The sequence below is a fragment of the Rhinopithecus bieti genome, unplaced genomic scaffold, assembly GCF_001698545.2.
Source record: "Rhinopithecus bieti isolate Rb0 unplaced genomic scaffold, ASM169854v2 scaffold_19, whole genome shotgun sequence".
Classification (NCBI taxonomy): Eukaryota; Metazoa; Chordata; class Mammalia; order Primates; family Cercopithecidae; genus Rhinopithecus; species Rhinopithecus bieti.
In genome coordinates this window covers 1,926,207-1,949,273 of record NW_016803360.1, presented here as the reverse complement: position 1 = coordinate 1,949,273, position 23,067 = coordinate 1,926,207, and the positions used below count along the sequence as shown (strand labels likewise).

Sequence of the window (23,067 nt, the reverse complement as noted above, 5' to 3'; positions counted from 1 at the left end):
AAAAAAAAATGCTTAAGTGGAAATTGTAAACTCTTTTATAAATTATCAACGTATAGCACTACTCAAGATGGAGTTATAAATGCATCTTGCAAACAGATCACCTCTGTTTTGTTTACTGGCTTCGATACCTTTTCTCACCTCTTGTATATTCAAGGATGTATACTGACTCAACTAAGTCCTAAAGGAGGAAGAGTGGGGCCAAAAGTAGCTGGCGGGGACATGTGTCCCCTACTGCGACCGTACAACATTAAAAATAAGAATGACATTTTTTCTTGTCCTTTCCTACTGCTTCTACTTTGTATATCTGCTCTGTCTAGCAAGAGGAGGAATATTACCTATGCTGAGAAACATTTAACTCCTAATAGCTAAATTAAAAGGAAGAAAGAAGAGATAAATTACACCGCAACTATGATGCAATGTTTTGATAATCTTTCTTTTTTTTTTTTTGAGACGGAGTCTCGCTCTGTCGCCCAGGCTGGAGTGCAATGGCCGGATCTCAGCTCACGGCAAGCTCCGCCTCCCGGGTCTACGCCATTCTCCTGCCTCAGCCTCCCGAGTAGCTGGGACTACAGGCGCCCGCCACCAAGCCCGGCTAGTTTTTTGTATTTTTTTTAGTAGAGACGGGGTTTCGCCGTGTTAGCCAGGATGGTCTCGATCTCCTGACCTCGTGATCCGCCCGTCTCGGCCTCCCAAAGTGCTGTGATTACAGGCTTGAGCCACCACGCCCGGCCGATAATCTTTCTAACTGCTGTCATTTAGCTCTTTGGTCATGCTGAGATCCAAATGAAAGTATGTAATGTTCAGCTTTGGTCTGAGTCTACAGTTCTCAGATGAAAATTAAATTTATATTTGGACCTGATTTTTATTAGTTTTGCAAATACATTTTTCTTTCTGATAGTTTACAAAGCACTGTATATGAAAATAGAATGCTATATGACTTGTCACAAACTAACCTGTTTCATTGCAAGGTAAAAACAGATATTTACATCTCTATAAAACTAAAATATTTTCAAAGTTCTTATTTTAGATTTTAAGTATCCCTAGGGAGGCATATTTTAAAAGTTTTCTTAATATTAAAATTCTGTTGTTTATTATCCCTTTTATGATCCCAGATGGATCTTTATAATAATTATAGTTTATGAAACAGGAAACACTATCTATACATTGACTCTTTTTTTTTTTCATTTTTCCTCTATCAGGAAACTAAAACCCAGTGTGTACGCATTGCTACAAAAGGTAAGAAGTTTGCTTTTTTTGCTTGTTTTAACTACAGTCACCACCTTTCTAAAATGGAAGGACTTTGTTCCCTGCTTCAGGGCTAATTAAATATGGCATTTCTATTACAGTTAGTTCTGTGACTCACTTGGGTGTCTTTAACAAGTATTGGGGTGCTACTTCCCATCCTCTAGTACTTAACTGAAGGAATCTTGTTATGATAATAGGAAAGATCTAGAAAACCTTAGAAGGACTATTTCTGCCATTTAGTGTCTGAAAGGTCTTGTGCTGCTGATCAACCAATATCTTAGGAAAAGGTCAGCAGTAGCAGATGAAAATAGCAAGTCACCTGTTTAAAAACCTCTATTACTTTCCATCGTAGACAATCAAACGTAAAACCAAGCTAATTCATGCTTATATAAGATTATAGGGATAGAGACTGGTTCATATCTTCATCAGTAGTGCATTTAGATTGAAGATCATTTACTTTTTTTGGAAACTTACTGTGAGAAATCAGATCTGTGATGGCTAGCTAATAATCAGGGCAATTCCTCCTGACCAGGCATATTATGACTTAGCGGCTTAGTTTCTTTGACAAGAGAAAACATTTGCATCTTTGAATGAGTATTTAGAGTTCCAAGTGGGGGAAAGTCTCCTGCATTCTCTGCGTTTTTGATTCTTCATTTAAGAGTTACTTGATTGTGCCAACAAAGGAGAAATTGCTACTTGGTGTATTCTAGCAAGAGAAACATGAAAAAGTTATCTGCATGCAGACGTGGGCCTCCTCAGAGGGTTGGTTCTTTGGGTGTTTGTTGCTGGAATTAGTAGCAGATCCACATTTGTGACTAGTAGTTGATTCATTTGGGGTAAAAATGAATGGCAATATTCTGTTTGTACTGGCAAATTTCCTTTCATTATTTTTCTCCATCTAATCATCTGTCTGCTCAATCAGCATTTGTGCTTTTCTCCTGATTTGTAAGGCAATAAAGAAAGACTTTCTCCTTAACTCTTGCGAATAATAAAGAAGCTTTGTGGAAGAGAAAATATATACTTTTTTCAATTCACATATGAAGATTCCTTTTGATAGTTTTATTTTAAAAGGCAATTATTAAAGAGAAAATATACACAGATACATATGGTGTATAAGGATTTTACTTTAGCTTACAGATTAGGAACGAGAGTTGAAATTTTTGAAAGATAATAGAAGAAGGCATTTAGGTCTGTATCACCTGTGTTTTTCCAGATTTAAAGTAGAACCAAAATTGTAAAAGGGTCCCACATTGACCTCTGAAGTTCCTTAGACATGTCATGCTATGTTTCTGTAACTGAGAAATGATAGATATATATTATCCTAACATAACTTTTTTATTCAGTTATTTCATTATTTGCTCTTGGCTGAGATGTCTGTGTTCTTTTATCTCTCTCTCTCAATACAAATAAAAAAATGACAAATATCATATGACATTTAAACTATAGGAGGATTGAGATCCTGGAAACAGTCTTACCATGTGGCATAAAATAATTGCCAGAAACTTTGAAGTGGTAAAAAAAAAAATAGTTCATTATTTGTCTAATAATCTAGTTCTGCTACACTTTTGGGTCTCAATAATGCAGTGTAATGTACTGAGTAAGAGAAAGGACTCTGGCCTTGTACTATCTGATTTCAAATATTGACTGTGTCCCCTAGGAGTTTTTTAGTATTGAGAAAATTATGTAAACCCTCATTCCAAAAATTAAATAATAGAGTACCTACACCTTCTTATTGTTGTGCGGATTAAAATAACATATATAAGCCAGACACGGTGGCCCCTGGCACTTTGCAACACCAAAGTGGGAGGATAGCTTGAGGTCAAGAGTTTGATACCAGCGTGGGCAACATAGCAAGACCCTGTTTCTACTGAAAATAAAATAAAATAAATACTAGCCGGGCTTGGTGGAGCTCGCCTGTGGTCCCAGGTACTTGGAAGGCTGAAGCGGGAGCATCACTTAAGCCCAGAAGTTCCAGTGTGCAGTGAGCTATGATCGTGCCACTGTGATCGTGTCAACCTGGGTGACAGAGTGAGACCCTGTCTCTAAAATAATAAAATAAAATATATATGAAGTGCTTAAATAGTGCTTAGCATATTATAAATAGTACATGTGTTAACTATCTTATCATTATACTAATAATTTTATACTTAAGAGGGACATAATTTAGGTTAGACAGTTATGAATGAAATACGTGTAAAAACAAAACTAAATTTTCATGATTGAGGTTGCGAGAACAGGGGAGAAACTAAGGGTTTTTTGTTGGTTTGTTTTTCATGTTTCTGCCCAGATCTAATATATTTTCTTCTCTGAACAGTTAGCAATTTTTCCACATAGGAAAAGCCAACCCTGTTTCTACAAAAACTAAAAAAAAAAATTAGCCAGGAGTGGTGACATGCACCTGTAGGTCCAGCTACTTGGAAGACGGGAGGATTGCTTCAGCGTAGGGATCTGAGGCTTCAGTGAGCTATGATTTTACCATTGCCCTCCAGTCTGGGTGACAGAGTGAGACCCGTCTCAAAAGAAAACAAAACAAAACAAAAAAATGAAATGAAATGAAATGAAAACGGAAAACTACCGCATTGATTAAAGTATCATCAACTTATTGCCTGACTACATTTTAAACTAACATGCGAGTATGGTCGGCTTTGGTGTGAAATTTTTCAATATGAAAATAAAAAGTTTTCTGACAGGGTATTTTCAAGACACATTTAAGAGTCAAAATAGCATAATCATATGACTGGGAAGAGGCATGAAAGAACCTTCTGGTGAAAGAACGATTCAGTATTTCACAGGTGCATATGTAGGTAAAAATCTGTTGAACTGTATGTTTAAAATGTGTGCACTTTACTCTTATAAATTTGTGTGTGGATATGTAGGTAGATAGGTAAGGTATTTCCCAGTATTAAAAAATGAATTAAACATTAAAAATTGCATGACCAGAGTTAGAAACAGCACTGAGTATATTATAGGGGAGTCTGGAGTTTGAAAGACTCCCCTTGATAGCTTCAGTGAAAGTTTCCTTCTATGGGACGAGGTGCATTTTCAGTACATAATCCACTTTCAGTGAGAAGGACAACCCTGCCCAGGAATCCGTGGGCTGAATGGAAAGGGCGTAGAAAGGACCTTTCTTCATCCTGGATGACTCCTACGGGCAAGTCTTGTGTTCCACCTGTCCCACAGTCAGACTCTCTCCTGCCCTGCCCCTGACCCTCTTTCCAGTGTCAGTTGTGCATACTGAAGAGCTGGAACCTTGCTTTCCTAGTATCCTTTGTATTTAGATCAATTTTACTGAAAAGAACTTAGTTCTGGTGTCCCTCCATAAGACATTCCAGTTTGCAGTGTGACCTTTTACCACACAAATTTTCTGTTCAGGCCGTATGCAATAGTCTGTTGCTTTTTTCTCATTTTTTTGAAAACTTAAAATGAATACTTATAAGCATTCCAAATGTATTCTGGGACAAAGTACCTTGAACGAAATGCGTGTTTCTCTTACTCACTCTGTCTTTCTCTGGAAATTGTTTTCTAACCCCTTTATTTAGAAAAGTTGTGTTTTGTATGGAGAAACCAGAGTTCATTGTTACATATTCGTATCATCTTTATAATAGAAAATAAAACATTTTACTAAAACAAAAAGAAAATGCTTATTTAGCCAAGTTTGAATCTCTCTCTCTCTCTATATATATGTATACATCACTATATGCCAGGGACAAGTACAGAGTGAGAGTCCTATTAGATACAATAAATATTTGTTGAGTTGATAATTGAATTTGAACAAAATGTAAGGTAGATGCTTCAGCTTTCATGTTTAATCAAACAAGTTACAGTACTGTCTGCAATTATGAAAAGTATCAGAGCAGTTTATATGTGAGTTAAGACAAATTTATTAACTAGCTAGAGTTGTTTTTATTTCTTTAACTGTGAATTTATATTGTGATATATATGTCATATTCTAATATAGAATACTTTTGCCAAAGCTAAAACTTTATTTTAGTAACAAAGCAGTTAAAAATATTATCTATAAACTAATGTGAATTAAATGAAATTGAGTCCTAGTCTGTGTCTATATTGGTTTTATTCAAATGAGTTTTCTTCTGCTGAATTCTGTGATAGGAAGACAGTTTAGCTCAAATTGTCTTTTCATTGTAATCACCGCTATTCTTATGACTATATTCTATAGCTTCTTTGCTTTCCTGGTACTCACATTTCAGTGTGAAGGACCTATTCGAGTGAGTTAATCAGAATGAATGAGTTGATGTATTAGAGCACAGAGTATCAGGGGAACCCACCCCCAATATTTCAATGTAGGTTCTTTCTATTTCCCATAATTGTTGACCGGCTGAGAAATAAAGAGAAAGAGTACAGACTGGACATGGTGGCTCACGCCTGTAATCCCAGCACTTTGGGAGGCTAAGGCAGGTGGATCATGAGGTCAGGAGATTGAGACCATCCTGGCTAACACGGTGAAACCCCATCTCTACTAAAAAGACAAAAAAATTAGCCGGGCGTGGTGGTGGGTGCCTATAGTCCCAGCTACTTGGGAGGCTGAGGCAGAATGGCGTGAACCTGGGAGGCGAAGCTTGCAGCGACCCGAGATCGTACCGCTGCACTCCAGCCTGGGTGACAGAGGGAGACTCTATCTCAAAAAACAAAAAAGAGAAAGAATACAAAGAGAGGAATTTTACAGCTGGACCTCCGGGGTGACATCACATATCAATAGGACCATGATGCCCACCTGAGCCTTAAAGCCAGCAAGTTTTATTAAGGATTTCAAAAGGGGAGAGGGTGCAAGAACAGGGAGTAGGTCACAAGATCACATGCTTCAAAGGACAAAAAGGAGAACAAAGATCGCATGCTTCTAAGGGCAAAATCTCAAACTCCTGATAAGGGTCCAACAAACATCACAAGGCAAGGGGCAAAACAACGATCACAAGGCAAAGGGCAGAAGCAGAATTACTGNTAGCCGGGCGTGGTGGTGTGCCTATAGTCCCAGCTACTTGGGAGGCTGAGGCAGAATGGCGTGAACCTGGGAGGCGAAGCTTGCAGCGACCCGAGATCGTACCGCTGCACTCCAGCCTGGGTGACAGAGGGAGACTCTATCTCAAAAAACAAAAAAGAGAAAGAATACAAAGAGAGGAATTTTACAGCTGGACCTCCGGGGTGACATCACATATCAATAGGACCATGATGCCCACCTGAGCCTTAAAGCCAGCAAGTTTTATTAAGGATTTCAAAAGGGGAGAGGGTGCAAGAACAGGGAGTAGGTCACAAGATCACATGCTTCAAAGGACAAAAGGAGAACAAAGATCGCATGCTTCTAAGGGCAAAATCTCAAACTCCTGATAAGGGTCCAACAAACATCACAAGGCAAGGGGCAAAACAACGATCACAAGGCAAAGGGCAGAAGCAGAATTACTGATAAGGGTCTATGTTCAGTGGTGCACCTATTTTCTTGATAAACATCTTAGACAACAGAAAACAGGGTTCGAGAGCAGAGAACTGGTCTGACCTCAAATTTACCAGGGCAGGGTTTTACCCCATCCTAGTAAGCCTGAGGGTACTGCAGGAGATCAGGGCATATTTCAGTCCTTATCTCAACTGCATAAGACAAACACTCCCAGAGCAGCCATTTATAGACCTCCCCCTAGGAATATATTCCTTTCCCAGGGCAATAATCCTTGCTAGGAAAAGAATTTAGTGATGTCTTCCCAACTTGCATGTCCGTTGATAGATTGTCTCCAAGAAGAAAAATATGGCTCTATTTTTCCTGACCCCACAGGCAGTCAGACCTTATGGTTGTTTTCCCTTGTTCCCTAAAATCTCTGTTTTACTGTTCTTTTTCAAGGTGCACTGATTTCATATTGTTCAAACACATGTTTTACAATCAATTTGTATAGTTAACACAATTATCATAGTGGCCTTGAGGTGACATACATCCTCAGCTTATGAAGATAACAGGATTAAGAGATTAAGGTAAGACAGGCATAAGAAATTATGAAAGTATTATTTGGGAACTGGTAAATGTCCATGAAGTCTTCACAATTTATGTTTCTCGGCCGCAGCTCCAGCCAGTCCCTCCATTCGGGGTCCCTGACTTTCCGCAACAACAGAGTCCAAAGGGAATCTAGCTATTATTACCTCTTATTACTTAAATTTGGGATGCAGGACATTATGATGAGAGATTAAAATTCTATCAAGTGTCATAAGGATGGACATAACTAAGTAGCATAAGAATGTACCATGTTTTGCTAATGAGGAACCCTGACTTCATTGGTGGATGTCTTTAAATTTTACAGTCAAAGTAGAAATAATAGTTCGAATATTTGTGTAGTTCTCAAGCATAAGATCAGAACTAGAAATTAAAAAGGAGTAACACATACAATTTTCAACATTCATCTTTTCCCAACATTTTGAATTCTTAAAGTTGGTGACAGCCCATTACTACTGTATATCTGGAATACACTGTGTCTGACTGGTTTCATCTTAATTCACTTCAAATTGGACCCGGAACCTCTCTTTCTGCTCTCATTGCTAGTATAAGTAGACTCTTCTCCACCATGTTCCTAGAGAAATAGCCAAGTCACCGAAACAGAAAAGATATGAGTTGAGGACCTTCAAAGATTCATGATCACTATTTTCATCCCAACCCCAAGTTAGATGTAAGTTAAATATTTCTTTGCTTTAAAAGTAGCAAACTATTATTGTTTGCATATGGAATATTACTAGTCTAATTATTTTTGGCAGAATGATAGTAACTGGGATTCTAGGATAAAGAGAGAAATGGAAAAAAATAGAACTGACCTGAAGGTGATTCAAGCATTTTGCTATTATGGAAATTAAACTGTTTTATGAGATTTCTGACCTATTACCCTCTCTTTCCTGAGAAGCCTGTTGCAGGTACCTTACATTTATGGCCACGTCTACAGGAGAGAAGTGATGACATTCATTCATAAACTGATCAAACTGTCACTGTTAACTATGGAAAGGATAGAGTTTCTAACCTAATTTATAATGCTGTAATCACATACTTAGAAGAGACTGGAAAAACAAATTGGTACAACCTAAAGGAACTAATTTATAATCCATTTCAGAAGAAAAATTCACTAAAGTGGGTGGTTATATCATCATTATTCAAAAATCAGTAGCGAAGCAGCAACAAAACAGTATTTTAAGATGATGCCATTTATAATGTATCTTTAAAAATTAGAGTAGGAATATGTCTGGTGAAAGATAGATTACACCTCTGCGCTGAACACTACAAAACCTTATTGAGAGAAATTAAACAATACCTAAATTAATGGGAAGACACACCATGTTCATGGATTAGAAGATTCAATATTGGTAAAATGTCAGTTCTCCTACATTAATGTGTAGATTTAAAGCATTCAAAATCCCAATTTTGGGCCGGGTGCGGTGGCTCAAGCCTGTAATCCCAGCACTTTGGGAGGCCGAGACGGGCGGATCACAAGGTCAGGAGATCGAGACCATCCTGGCTAACACAGTGAAACCCCGTCTCTACTAAAATACAAAACTAGCCGGGCAAGGTGGCGGGCTCCTGTAGTCCCAGCTACTCGGGAGGCTGAGGCAGGAGAATGGCGTAAACCCGAGAGGCGGAGCTTGCAGTGAGCTGAGATCCGGCCACTGCACTCCAGTCCGGGCGACAGAGCGAGACTCCGCCTCAAAAAAAAAACAAAAAAAAACAAAAAAAAACAAAAAAAACAAAATCCCAATTTTGTTAAAAAAATTGACAATCTGATTCTAAAGACAAAATGAAAATGCAAAGGAATAAGAATATGCAAGGCTACTCTTAAATCAAAATACAGTTCCTGGATGTTATCAAGGCCTATGATAAAGTTATAGTAATTAAGACAGTGTAGTAATAGCACAAGAATAAAAATTCTGACCAGTGAAAGAGAAACTCCAGTAATAGATGCACACACACACATTCACCATTTTTTATGACAAAGGTAAAACTGTAGGGAAGAGGGGAAAGGATACTCTTTTCAATAAATGGTACTTTTTCCATATCTATATGGAAGACATTATATCTTGACCCCTAACTCACACTATATAAAAAATATACAGCTGCATGTAAGAGTTATAACAATATAGCTTTTAGAAGAATATAGGAGAACATCTTTTATGATGCTATAATAGGCAAAGATTGATGCCTGCATCCTCCAACAAAAAATAAAATAAAAATTTCAACAATTAAAAAAAAATAGGCAAAGATTTCTTAGATAGAAGACAGAAATATGCTGAACAAAAGGAATAAATGATGAATTCTACTTAAGACCTCTTTCCTTGCGAAAGATACCATTATGAGAGTAAAACAGAATTTACAGAGGAGAAAATATACTTATAATAAATATATCTGAAATAGAGCATATCAAAAACATATTGAAAAATATTAAAACTAGTGAGAGACAAGAGACAATCCACTAGAAAATGGAGAAAACACTTGAGCAGACACTTAAGAGAAAAGGAAATACAAAATGATAAATTAACCTATGAGATGGTGCTCAACAAGAAAATACAAATTGGAACCACAATGTGATTCTACTACACCTATACTAAAATTAGTAAAATGAAAAAGAGTAGAAAATACCAAGCCTTAAGAAGGATGTAAAATAACTGGAAATCTCATACCATCCTGCTGGTGGGGGTATAAATTTGTACAACCACTTTGGAAAACTGTCTAGCAAAACGGACTGAAAGTAAACTAACCTATGTCCTAACAATTCCATTCCTGGGATACTCACCAAAGAAATATGTATGTCAATACACTCAAAAACATGTAGTACAAAATTTATAGCAGCACTATTTATAAAAGCAACAAACTAGAAACAGTCCAGCAACAACCAATAGTAGACTGGATAAATAAGTTGGGTATATTCACATAATGCCATGCTCTAAAGCAAAGAATACAAACTATGACTACACAAAATAATATACATAAGTATAACAAACATTATTTGAGTGAAAGCCAGACAACAAAGAATATACACTGTATTGTTTAATTTGTAAAAAAGAGATAAAATAACTAATAAAAATTAAAAGGTATATGCAGTAACTATATAGATGTATTATGATTTAAATATTATATTATCTAGAAAGGTATCTGTCTCAGGGGTTCCCGAGACTACCCTCAGATTTGGTGATTCACAAGGAGGACTGTGATCATCCTGTGAGTTGTCCTGTTCTCATGGCTATGACTTATTACAGGGAAAGGATACAAAGCAGAATAAGGACAGGGAGAAGTCACACGGACAAAGTTCAGAGGAAGCCTCTTCCTATGGAATCACACAGGACATGCTTTATTTCTCCAGGACGGAATTGGGACAGCACATGTGCAATGTTGTCTATCAAGGAAGCTTATTAGAGACTCAGTTCCTAAGGTTTTTAGTGGAGACTAGTCACATGAACCACTTCCTGCTATCATCTGCCAAGATTCCCTACTCCCAGAAGGAAACTAGACTTTTAGCATAAAGCACAATTTAGGCCCAATGAACCACTCTTCTCAGGGAATGATGGGAACCCTCCCAAATCCGAGTTCCCGGACATCAGGCCAAGGTCAACTTTTAAGCAGCCCTTTCCAAGAATTTCAGTCTTAGTCCTGCTACGTTAACTCTTTTCTGTACAATATCTATATCAAGTGTCTCAAGGGCTAGTTAAAAGAATATTTGAAGAAATTAGAGAAAATCCCAAAAATTATACATACAATTAAGGAAGTAGAAAATTTGGATGTATGAAAAATAATTAGAAAATTAATTATTGACACTAAGAGAGAAATCTGAGTGATGATTTAAGGACCTCCTTTAGATAAAGAGTGATAACATAGGATAAAGTCACCCATAGCCTGTATCTCCCCCAAATCCTTCTCTAAGTAGAGAATATGGGCCTACTTTATTTGAACACTTCTGAATAGGATTTCTTGAAAACAGTCTTTAGAACTTTCTAAGAAATGACAGCTCATTTAGTCATTTGCCATTCAGATTGTATACCAGCTTATATAATACCTTGATTCATTCATTATTTGCTGAACAATCCTAAAAATTATGTTTATCCATTCATAATTTTACTATCTTTCTACACCCAATGTGTATGCAGTACAGGTTTTCAAACTCTTACTTGAGTAAATAAGAACAGGTATTTAAAAGCATATTTCTAGCCAGGTGCCTTGGCTCACACCTGTAATCCCAGGACTTTGGGAGGCCGAGGCGGGCGGATCACAAGGTCAGCAGTTCAAGACCAGCCTGGCCAACATAGTGAAACCCCGTCTCTACTAAAAATACAAAAAATTAGCTGGGTGTGGTGGTGGGCACCTGTAATCCCAGCTACTTATGAGGCGGAGACAGGAGAATCACTTGAACCCGGGAGGCAGAAGTTGCATTGAGCCAAGATTGTGCCACTGCACTCCAGCCCAGGCAATAGTGTGAGACTCCATCTCAAAAAAAAAAAGGGTATTTCAAGTATGTTCAGGTATGGATAAAGAAAACAACAGAAAGATTAAGGAATAAAAATATGTGATGACATAAAGTCTGTGAATTGTGGTGGTAAGTAGATATAGCATTGAAGAGAATTTTAAGGAAGTATACAAATCTGACCTTAGGCCCCTTAAAAACCTGACCTTAGGCCCTTCTCATTGACTACTCCTTAACCATTAGATATGTGCTGGAAAAAAAGCTGGGAAACCAGAGAAATTAAAGAGGAAAGAGGGAGGGAAAAACAAAGTGGGAACATCACAGAGGCATCCACTGGTCATTACAAAACTGTAGTATTATGCTCACTATTAGCGACAATCTAAATGAAGAAAAAGAGAAGAAAGGAAAAGAAAGACCACATTGGTGGAGCTTAGACAAGTCTAATTCCAAGATTTAAAAAAAAAAAAAAGGAAGGCGGGGGGCTTATGTCCTGAATAATGGACACTTCTGGTAAAGGAGCCAGAAAAACTTTAAAGACACTTTAAGCATGGCCAGATATGGTGGCTCATGCCTATAATCCCAGTGCTTTGGGAAGCTGAGGCAAGAGATCCCTTCAGGCTAGGAGTTTGAGATCAACCTGTGCAACACAGTGAGACCCAGTCTCTACAAAATAACGTTTAAAATTAGCCAGGCATGGTGGCACACACCTATAGTCACAAGTACTTGGGAGGCTGAAGCAGGATGATCACTTGAGCCCGGGAGTTTGAGGAAGCAGTGAGCCATGATCACTCCACTGCACTCCAGCTTGGGCAACAGAGCAAGACCCTGTCTCTAAAAACAAAACCAAACAAAGCAAAAAACAAAAAGCAATGCAGGAAATGTTTAGGCAACAATCATGGCAAATACAAAGACGTTACGAAAATGAAGAGGAGATAGGAAAAAAAAACATGTATAAATGGAAAAGGACACTGCTAAGGAATTTAGTAACCCCAAATTCATGAACGGTTATAATCCAATAGAAAAAATATATCCAACTCTATACCCATTACTTAGGTCTTAAGCCATATTTAAATTATAAATATAAAACCAAGTATCACAGGGCCAGTTCATTTATATATATTAGTTGTAGATCATTTTCAGGTTAAAATACCCCTTTTTAATTGTTGCTATTATTTTAGTATGTTTTTCTTATTCTTTGAGTCCTATAGAAAGTGCTTTCAGGGCTGTTTACTGGAAAACGTGAATTCAAATTGTTCTTTGTCAAAATAAACTTTGTACCTTTTCAGTTCTCTAAAGATAATGATCAAATTTGGCTTTTAATGAAATAGTTTATTAATATTGAAAGTGCCAAAGAACTTTTAAATATATGGAAAGAGAAAGATGGATGTGATAGGATTTTTTTTTTTTTTACTCTCTTATGTTTAGAGTTACTATTTATTAAATCAAACAACTCAGGGATTTAATTTGGATAGAGATAAAAGTCATGCAGTCTTACCACCACAGCCTTTTAGAAACATAGAATCCTAGGATCAGGGAAGTTAAGTGTCTATTTAAAGTATCATTTCATATCCCCATGACCTGTGGCAAAGCAGGATTACAAGCTGGTCCTCCTGACCCCCTAGTCCATGGTTCATTCTTCTCTGTGCTAAGGGTTCTCCATGGTCAAAGCTCTCTGATGGTAGGGATATGAAATTAAACATGAATGAACCTGTCCTCAAGGAGCTTTTATTCTTTTAAGTAATATGCGAAACAAGTAAAGTATGACACAAATGTGCTATGGTCAAAATGAAAAAGACAAAGTGCCTGGAAAAGTGTAGTGAGCAATGCTTGTGTCCCACTGCAAACAGCATTAGCCTTGGATTCAGACTAGAATCTAGATTCAAATCCCCCCTCTGCTATTTATTGGCTGTTAGGATTTGAACAAGTCATCTGAACTCTCTGTGCTGATGTTTTGTTATTGTATATAAAATAAAATTGGAGTTGAAAATTATTAATTTTCAGAACTAACAAAAGACCAGGAATAATAGACGTGAAATTTCTAGTAAAGTACATGTGAGACATTTTTAATACAACTCATTGCTATTTTGCTATTATTACTATTATTCATAATTGCTTTTGGTGGAGAAGCTAAGAGAAGAATTTTATGGAGGAAGTAACATTAAATCTTACTTTCCAAGATGGACGTTATTTTGACAGTTGGAAATGAAAGGGAAGATAATCCAATTAGCAGTAATTAGGTAGAACAAAAGCCATAGGACTAGAAAACATGCTTTACATCTAAAGAATAAAAGTTTTCTGTCTCATTCATATCAATGCAGGGAAATAAAAGTTGGAAAGTTTATGTTCATATTGGACAGCACCTTGAATTCAAATTAAATTGCAAGGGCAACAGTAAATCACTGAAAGCTTTTGAAGTGAAAGCAGTTTAATCCCAGCTATATGTAACATTTTGGGTTAAAAAAGTCTCAATGGCATATATGTTAGATTGATGCAGTGAAATAGTAGAGGTAAAGAAACGAGCTGAAAGCCTGGTATAGCTCTTTTTTCTCAGCCTTTTCTCTTTTCTTCTCTTTTTTCCTTGACAATTCATCTCATAACCATTGTGGTGGGGCAGAGCATGGTAGGACCCACACCAGTGGGAACGGGTAGAAGCAGCAGTGGCCCCACAGACCTTGTGAGAGCCTGAGCCGGATGGAGGAGGCAGTCTCACAAAGTAGCCTCGTGTGGCATCTCAGAAATCAATCAGATTCAGAAGCTTGTCTTCATGGGGACGGTGGGTGGCACGACCCCGTGTGGGAAGTAAGAGCTTGAGCAGGGAGGAGAGTGTCCACATGTGGAGGTGAACTGCTGGGGTTTTGGAGCCCAACTAGGGCGAGTGAAATATCAACACACTAGGCAATCCACCTTGGGAAATGAGAGCCCAAGTGTAGTGAAAAGGGGACCTGTCGGGGACACATGGCATGGTGTGAGGTGTCAGAGTCCAAACAAGATGAAAAGCTTGGGGGTGGGGAGTCAGACTCTGCGGGAGGTTAAGAGGGTGACCATGCAAGAAGGTGGCCCATGCAGCATATCAGAGCCTTGTCGGTCTAGGTGTGTGAACTTCCAGGCAGAGGTTGGTCATGTGCAGGGTGCCTGAGTCTGCATGGAGTGAGGAGCACAGCCACACAGGGAAGGAGGTGAAAGCAGAGATGGCAGAGATTATGTGTGTGGCAGGGTGGGTGTGCGAGGGAGAATGTTAAAGAAAAAACACAGATGAAACTGTGTGTATAGGTGTCTGTGTGTGTTTGTGTGTGTTCCATACACATAGTCCACTGAGAGAGCCTGGGAGCAACAACATATTGGTGGTAAATATGCCTAACATCCAGATTTTGGTGTCTGAATACCATTATCCAACAAAAGTAACTAGGGCTCTTTGGATAAACGGCTTATTCCAGGACTGGAACAAGGAAAGTACAACATGAAACTAGATTTTTTTTTTCCAGAAAGCGCTAAAAAAAAAAAAATGAGGGCATATCAAGAGGACACAATTGCCAACCTCAAGGTGCTCCCTCATTGGCTGAACCAGAGGCCTATTACTTGAGAATCAAAATGAAGATGGTGATTGATTATAACACTGAATAAAACAGGAAAGCACAAGTTCTTACTGATATAAATAAATATATAGAGAAAGATGGATGAGAAACCAGGTATTTACATAGTTTCAAAGTAGCTCCCAAAAACTTAATATTTATAAAAGGGAACAGATTAACCTCACATTGGAAGAGCCTAGCAGATGCTTTGACCAAATGATGAAGGTGAACAGTATCCATGTTGGGAAAGTAATTGTGGTTTCCCACTAGGATGCAAGAAAAGTACAGCATCACTTTTGTGATATTCAGGGCAAAGATGCATATCCTTAATCTAAGCATTAAAAAAAAACAGACAAATCCAAATTGAGGACATTCTACAACGTAACTGAGCTACAATGTTCAAAAACGTAAAGCCTCGAAAGTGAAGGGAAGGCTGAACTGTGAAGGCTGAATGGGACCAAAGAGATATAGCAACTAAATATAACACGTGATTCTGATTAGATCATTTAGATACAAAGGACATCATTAAGACAATTGCAAAATTTGAATAGGACCTGAAGTTTAGACAGTAATTTTTCTTAAGTTTGAACATCATTTTGTGCTCTGTAGGAAAATGTTTTTGTTTATGAGAAATACTAAAGTATTCTGGATAATGGAGGCATCAGGGCAGTAACTTACTCTTCATGTTTAGTAAAGTGAATAAAGAGTAGTGTATTTGCAAATTTTCTGTAAGTTTGTGTGTTTTTCCAACAAAAAGTTGGAATTTTAAAGCTGTTGTACTAAAATATGGAGAGGAGATGAGTGATTTCATTAAAAAATAAGAAATAAGGCTATGGAGGATGTGATGGTGGAGTACAAGTTAACATGTCTCAGTGAGTATCTCCTAGGAACAAGGAAGCTGAAGACTTAAATATGATGCTGAACTTCTGTCCTGAACCAACCACACGAGGAAGATGTGATGTCAGTCACAGAGACAGAAAAGACTAGAAACAAGGGCTGAGATTTAAAAGAAAAAAATCATTTATTCCATTTTGGAAAAGCCAAGTGTAGAGTACCAAAAAATAGCTAAGATAAATGCAATTGGAAAAACAGAAATAAACGTTTGGACAATGTCTGGAACTAGAGAACTCAGACTAGGAGCTTTGGGAGTGGTAAAAACATATAAACAAGATAATATAGAAAGACAAGGAGGGCTCCTTGGAGGACACCTATGTTGAGACAGTAGGAGGAAGAAAATGAGGTAGGAGAGCAGCTAGAATAGAAGTGACCGGATTGAAAGGTGCATAAACAGTGGAGTGCCTTGTCACAACACTGAGGAAAGGAAGATATACCAAGAAGAGGCTTATAAATGGTAGTTAATAGTTTTAAGCAGCATAGAAAGCTCAAAATAGGATGAGAAGAGGCAACTGGGTTTGCAGATTGTGATGTCTATGGTTGAGTTTAGAAAAGGGAGCATTCGGCCGGGCGCGGTGGCTCAAAGCCTGTAATCCCAGCACTTTGGGAGGCCGAGACGGGCGGATCACAAGGTCAGGAGATTGAGACCATCCTGGCTAATACGGTGAAACCCTGTCTCTACTAAAGAATACAAAAAACTAGCCGGGCGACGAGGCGGGCGCCTGTAGTCCCAGCTACTTGGGAGGCGGAGGCAGGAGAATGGCCTGAACCTGGGAGGCTGAGCTTGCAGTGAGCTGAGATCCGGCCACCGCACTCCAGCCTGGGCGACAGAGCCAGACTCCGTCTCAAAAAAAAAAACGAAAAGAAAAGAAAAGAAAAGGGAGCATTCAATTAGAGTGACTGGGCGAAAAGATAGCAGATAGAAGCAAGACTTCAGCATGAATAGGAGCTGAGAAAATAAAGTGGTTAGGGAGACTTTCCTTTCCAGAAATGCATTACTGATAGAAAGGAGATTCTTTAATTTAGAAAAGAATTATTAAGCATGGTAGAGACTTGAGCATATTTTATTTACCAGAGGAAACCTACCAATGTTGCAAAAATTATTGAATATAGATAAGAAAGAATAACTTTCTAGATGAAGTAAGCAGTGATAGAATTGGACAAATGCAGAAACATATCTTTTAAAACAATTGGGAATTATTGAACCTGTGAGGGCAAATGGACAAGTGACACCAACAAAAAATTGAGAAGTGTATTGGATGATCCATTTAAACAAATTAAATGAGGTCCTGTGCAGAGAATACAAGTATCAGACGTGGAACAAGAGACCAGGAAAAGTTTAAAAGTTTGAAAATTCTTGAAGGACAATGTGAAAGAATTTAAATCTAAGAACAATTAGCATACATACTGAAATAACATCATTTTGAAAATTTTTGAGCATGTGAGAATCATTCTAAAAAATTCCCAGTATAGGCTGCATGCCGTGACTCATGCCTGTAATCCCAACACTTTGGGAGGTGGAGGCAGGAGGATTGCTTGAGCCCAGGAGTTCAAGACCAGCTTGGGCAATATAGCAAGACCCATTTCTATAAAAAAATTAAATTAAAAATTAAAAATGCTTTGTGTCATAGTTTGTTTCCTGCCTTCTTGAAATTTGTATCTCTGGTGGCAGCCAGTACATAAAGAGAATAAAGACAGTGGCTTGACTATTAAAGAAATATGTTAATTAAATAATCAGTATCATCATGTTTAAAATAAATAGTCATGCGGTTACATATTTTGATGCAAGAGAAGAGATATTCTGGGAGTTATGTTCATTGCAGTTGAGACAAGTGGTTCTGCCTGTTGATTCTTTTAGGCAAGAAGTCACTGAGAAGATATGCTTCAAGAATGGAGTAGAAAGGTTTATCTAAATTGTACTAGAAGTCAAGAAAGGCTTTCCATTTATAACATAGTCTGTTCAAAACCAGGATTGTTTTAACATGTGAAAGGGAATTTGGTTAGCTGTATATTTGAAAGCAAAAAGGAGGATAAGTCTCAGGAAAGGTTGGAGCAACACTAGAGAGTCACTTGTACAATGAGACAGGATCATTGTGCAACTTGCATGCTCATTGTCTTTAGGTTCAGTTCTCTCTACTGAAAAAATACTGTTTGAGATTGTTTGATGTTGATTTGCTCTATCTTTTTTTTTTTTTTTTTCTCCAACAAGAGATGGAGTTTCACTCTTGTTGCCCAGGCTGGAGTGCAATGGCATGATCTCAGCTCAGCGCAACCTCTGCCTCCCGGGTTCAAGCGATTCTCCTGCCTCAGCCTCTGAAGTAACTGGGATTATAGGCATGCGCCACGATGCCCGGCTAATTTTGTATTTTTAGTAGAGATGGGGTTTCTCCATGCTGGTCAGACTGGTCTTGAACTCCTGACCTCGGGTGATCCACCCACTTTGGCCTCCCAAATTGCTGGGATTACAGGCGTGAGCCACAGCACCCAGCCTATCTTTGTATATATAATTTATATGGTACCCTAATTCATTACACACTCATACACACACACAATTATTTGTAAATTAGCAGCTAAGAATTTTGTGCATGATGCCATCAAGAATTTATACTGCAATTATTTTTTTCTTAAGCAAACGATCTTAACAAGTAACATTTTTGTGGCTGGATTTAAATGTGCTGAATCATGCAAATATATAAATTATATTAAAATTTACTTAAAGGATCTTCAGAAGTATTTCACTAGAAATATGCTTTATCCATATTAAACTAACAAAAGAGGCATTTCAATTGAATTTTTATTTTATATTGTTTGATAATATTTAGCATATTATGTCATTTAAAATTTTCTCAATGTATAAATAGTTTTTTGTGGACCCATGTACTTATTTACATAAAATTATTCTTAAAGTAAAGCAAGCGGGCATTGATAAGAAATCAAGATGCTGAATAATCCTTAGACTAAAACTAAGAAACAAACCCAACGGTATGGGAAATTGCAAGAATTGTAATCTGTTTATGTAAGTAGTTTACATTTCGAAACTACTTTGGTTGTACCTAATTTCTCCATCCTGTGAATTTCTGGATTTTTTAGAACAAACCTTGTTACTTAGCATTTACTTTTGGCAGAAGTTTGTATGTTAGTCAAATCTATTTCTTAAAAAACCTGACATTTCCATAGATAAAAGCTATGAAATCTGATAGAATGGCAAAACTTCTAATATAGGTAAATTTATTTGAACATAATGTTTATGGTGAAAGATGCTTTTTAAAAATTTAATAATGTTGCTTGTCTATTCATGAGCCATTTTTTGATTTCTAATTTCATTTGGATATCAATATTTCTATAGCAGATATTTATTTTATGTCCATAGTATACCAGACAATGTTGTAGGCCCTGGGGATAGAAAAGTGAATAAGTAGAGCAAAGCCTTTGCTCTTATGGAATTGAAATTCTAGTTGAAGGAAGTAGATCAAACACAAACAAGTAAGTACAGTCATTCCTTAGTATCCAAAGAGAACTGGTTCCGGGACCCTGAGGATACCAAAATCAGGGATGCTCAAGTCCCTGATATGAAAAGGCTTAGTGTTTGCCTGAAGGGAATGAGGGCATCACCCATGTGAGGGAGGAACACTGGAGGCAGAGGGAACATACGCGGAACCTTGAGGAGAATTTTTCCTTATCTGCTCAGAGAAGGTGGGTCAAACCCAGGATATGAGCTAGAATGTTCTAAATCAGCTCTTCTCAAAGTTAAGCTTAAATCAGAATCACTTGGGGGCTTGTTAAGCAGATTGCTGGGCCTCAGCTCCACAGTTTCTAAATCACTGGGCTTGTGAAGAGGCCCATTTGCATTTCTAACAAGTTTACCCCGACACTGCTGGTCAGGTCAACAGCTGGTCTAAGCAAGTCCGATTCACCCACTGCCAGTGATGGGTTTAGCGTTGTAGATGTAATCCAGTCTTGGCATGAGAGATCTAAGGCTACATCTTCTTAGAATGTAAGCCTTCAAAGAAATGTTTTCCTTCCTGATTTATAAACAGAGAGGTGGTAAGGACAGCCCCCAACTTATCCTTTTTACCTAGGGGCATTGTTTATCAGGATATGGTGTTCAGAAAGTTGAGCCAAATTGTCTAAACAAATTAGCCAACTCAGAGCCCTAACAACCATGAGGTTCTGAGATCTCCATTGCTGGACTTCCTTAACTTTAGATATCTGTATTTGAAAAAAAAATCGGGAAATCACTGCTAGTAGGTAATCTGTTATTTGCAGCATATAATGTCTGAACTGATATTAGGTTTTTATTTTCCTTTAGGAATTTTAGTAAAAATAGTGGCTTGTTTCCAATATGAAGTGTAAAGGTTCAGATATTTCACAAATGATATCAAGAAAGCACTTACAGTTCATGTAACCTAATCATTACCATGATATTTTTTAAATAGTGAATCTCCTTCTTGGTGTCAGTCTAGAATACCAGAAACACTTTGGCTGCCTTGCCATAGGTACTTTGGTAGAACTTATCCTCACTGGCACCAGATATAGCTGGAAATCAGTAACACAGACAGTACCCCTAGAAGGCATGGAAAGAAAAAATTCCAGGCCGGGCGCGGTGGCCCAAGCCTGTAATCCCAGCACTTTGGGAGGCCGAGACGGGCGGATCACGAGGTCAGGAGATCGAGACCATCCTGGCTAACACGGTGAAACCCCGTCTCCACTAAAACTACAAAAAACTAGCCGGGCGAGGTGGCGGCGCCTGTAGTCCCAGCTACCCGGGAGGCTGAGGCAGGAGAATGGCGTGAACCCGGGAGGTGGAGCTTGCAGTGAGCTGAGATCGTGCCACCGCACTCCAGCCTGGGCGACAGAGCGAGACCCCATCTCAAAAAAAAAAAAAAAAAATCCAAAAGCTAAGGCATACATGTGTGCATTCATTTTTCATTTAATATCAGTTTATTCATTTATTTGATAAACCTAAAGTTGATGTATAATTACTAAATATTCATATAGTCTGGAGTTTACCTCTTCATTTTGTATATTTATATCCTGGGACTGTCTAAGTCAGATTATTATTTATTCAGAATATTACTTATGGTAAGCAATGATGATAAGTCCTTCCTCACTCCCTCTAAAAATCTTTGACTTCAGTGCTAGTTTGCATTTTAAACATGTATTCCAATATTGAGAAAAAAATCACTTGTTACAAAAGAGTAGAAGTACATGGAAGATTTTATCCAAATACATAAGACATACCAGCACTGATCATGTTTTGTCTAATTTATCCATTCTTCTTTCTTTTGTGGTCTCTTCACTAATTACTTGATGAAGAATTTGTTGTTTCCAAAGCATTTTCTTCATAATCTTAATTTTGTCTGATGCTGCTTCTGTCAAATCTTTCACTGGTGCCCTTTTCTCTGTGCAGATGGATGAAATGCTTTTATAAGTGACAGACATTCAAAAATAACAAACCTGAGAAGAAAAAGAACAGTTTATCTGTCAAGAAGTTACAGTAAAACTGTGGAAGCTCCATTTGGTTGTACTCCATGTGTTTAGAAATTGTTTGACTGAATTCATTCCCATCATAGTCACCACTGGTGAACTTGAAAAACTCCACAATCTCCACTCTTAAATTGTACTCCTGTGTTTCATCCCTCACAGAATTTACAAAAGTGGAGGGTGGTTTAAAAGCAAGGGTTAAAAAGTTATAATAATAATACATATTTAAATGGGCTTCAGGGTCTGAAATCCTAGTCTTAATTTCTTAAATTGTACTAAGATGCTTTATTTTTAGACTACTGCATGTTGAAGGAAATAGGAAAGCATTAACAATAAATTTTCAGATACTTTTTTACCACTTTTTTTTAAAAGGGATGGAAGTTAGGATTAACTGTGGTAGGTTAGCCTAGCCGTTCAGAAACTTTGGGCAGGTGTGTGGCTTTTCTTGGTCCCTAGGATGGAATTAGCTTGGGGAAAGCTCCTAGCCCTTCTGAAAACTTGTAATCAATGAGCAGAATTTTGTAGTTTTTCCTCTGAGTGCCTAAGCACTCTTGCTGGCAATCACACTCTTTTCTCCTGCAAGGGAACAAGTGTGTATCATTCTTCCTGCCTGTTGGACCTATGCACAAGTTGTCAAAAGTTAATCTGATTTAAAGTTTTTCTTTTCCTGAACTTAGAAGGGAGGAAATTACAGAAAAGTATATTAGTAATAGACTACAGCCTGAGGGAAATGAAAGCATATCTAAGCAAAGCCAAGCCAGGAACAAGTACAATTTTAATGAAATGCAAATCAATGTTCATGAATTAGAACTGACTTTTGTTAGGCACTAATATTTCCTGCTTTTCTGTCAATATCCTTATCATTATAAATTCTTTTTTGTTTAAATATAAAGGTACTAAAAGTTAACAGCTAATAGATTTTTTTCAACCTGTTTGCAAGGCTAAATTCTCTCTTTGCCTTTGAATAACTGGAGTAGAATAAAAATGTTGTATTACCACAATGGATTCAAAGGCTAATGAGTGGTCAAATTGTTAATTATTCAGGAATTTCTTACTGAAATGAAGAGCTGTCTGGATGGACTGTAAAGTTCATGAAGGTATCAACCTCCTTATAATTGTCTGTGCCTGATATTTAAGATATGTATTCATCTCTTTGGACTGGCTTAATTAATTAATATTCTTATTCAGAATATTATTTACTACAATAATTCATAATTATTCTTTTCAGTGCCCTGAGATGTATCAGTGTTTTTTTCTGCTATGTTTTAATTTTATTGACATAATTTAGAAACAATGTGGAGTGGTCATTTTTCTTTTAATCTAATACAGAAAAAGAGAAAATATTTATGAATAGAAGCTCAGGCCGGGCGCGGTGGCTCAAGCCTGTAATCCCAGCACTTTGGGAGGCCGAGACGGGCGGATCACGAGGTCAGGAGATCGAGACCATCCTGGCT

The 23,067-nt window shown here is 37.7% G+C and overlaps 1 protein-coding gene across 1 annotated transcript in view; it reads left to right on the top strand.

Annotated features, from left to right (window-relative positions):
• Positions 1–23,067, top strand: part of PTPRK (protein tyrosine phosphatase receptor type K) — a 586,650-nt gene that overhangs the window by 475,627 nt on the left and 87,956 nt on the right. The window contains exon 13 of the mRNA XM_017879345.1: positions 1,200–1,236. Coding sequence (XP_017734834.1) covers positions 1,200–1,236 — 37 coding nt within the window. The remainder of the gene's footprint in view (positions 1–1,199; positions 1,237–23,067) is intronic.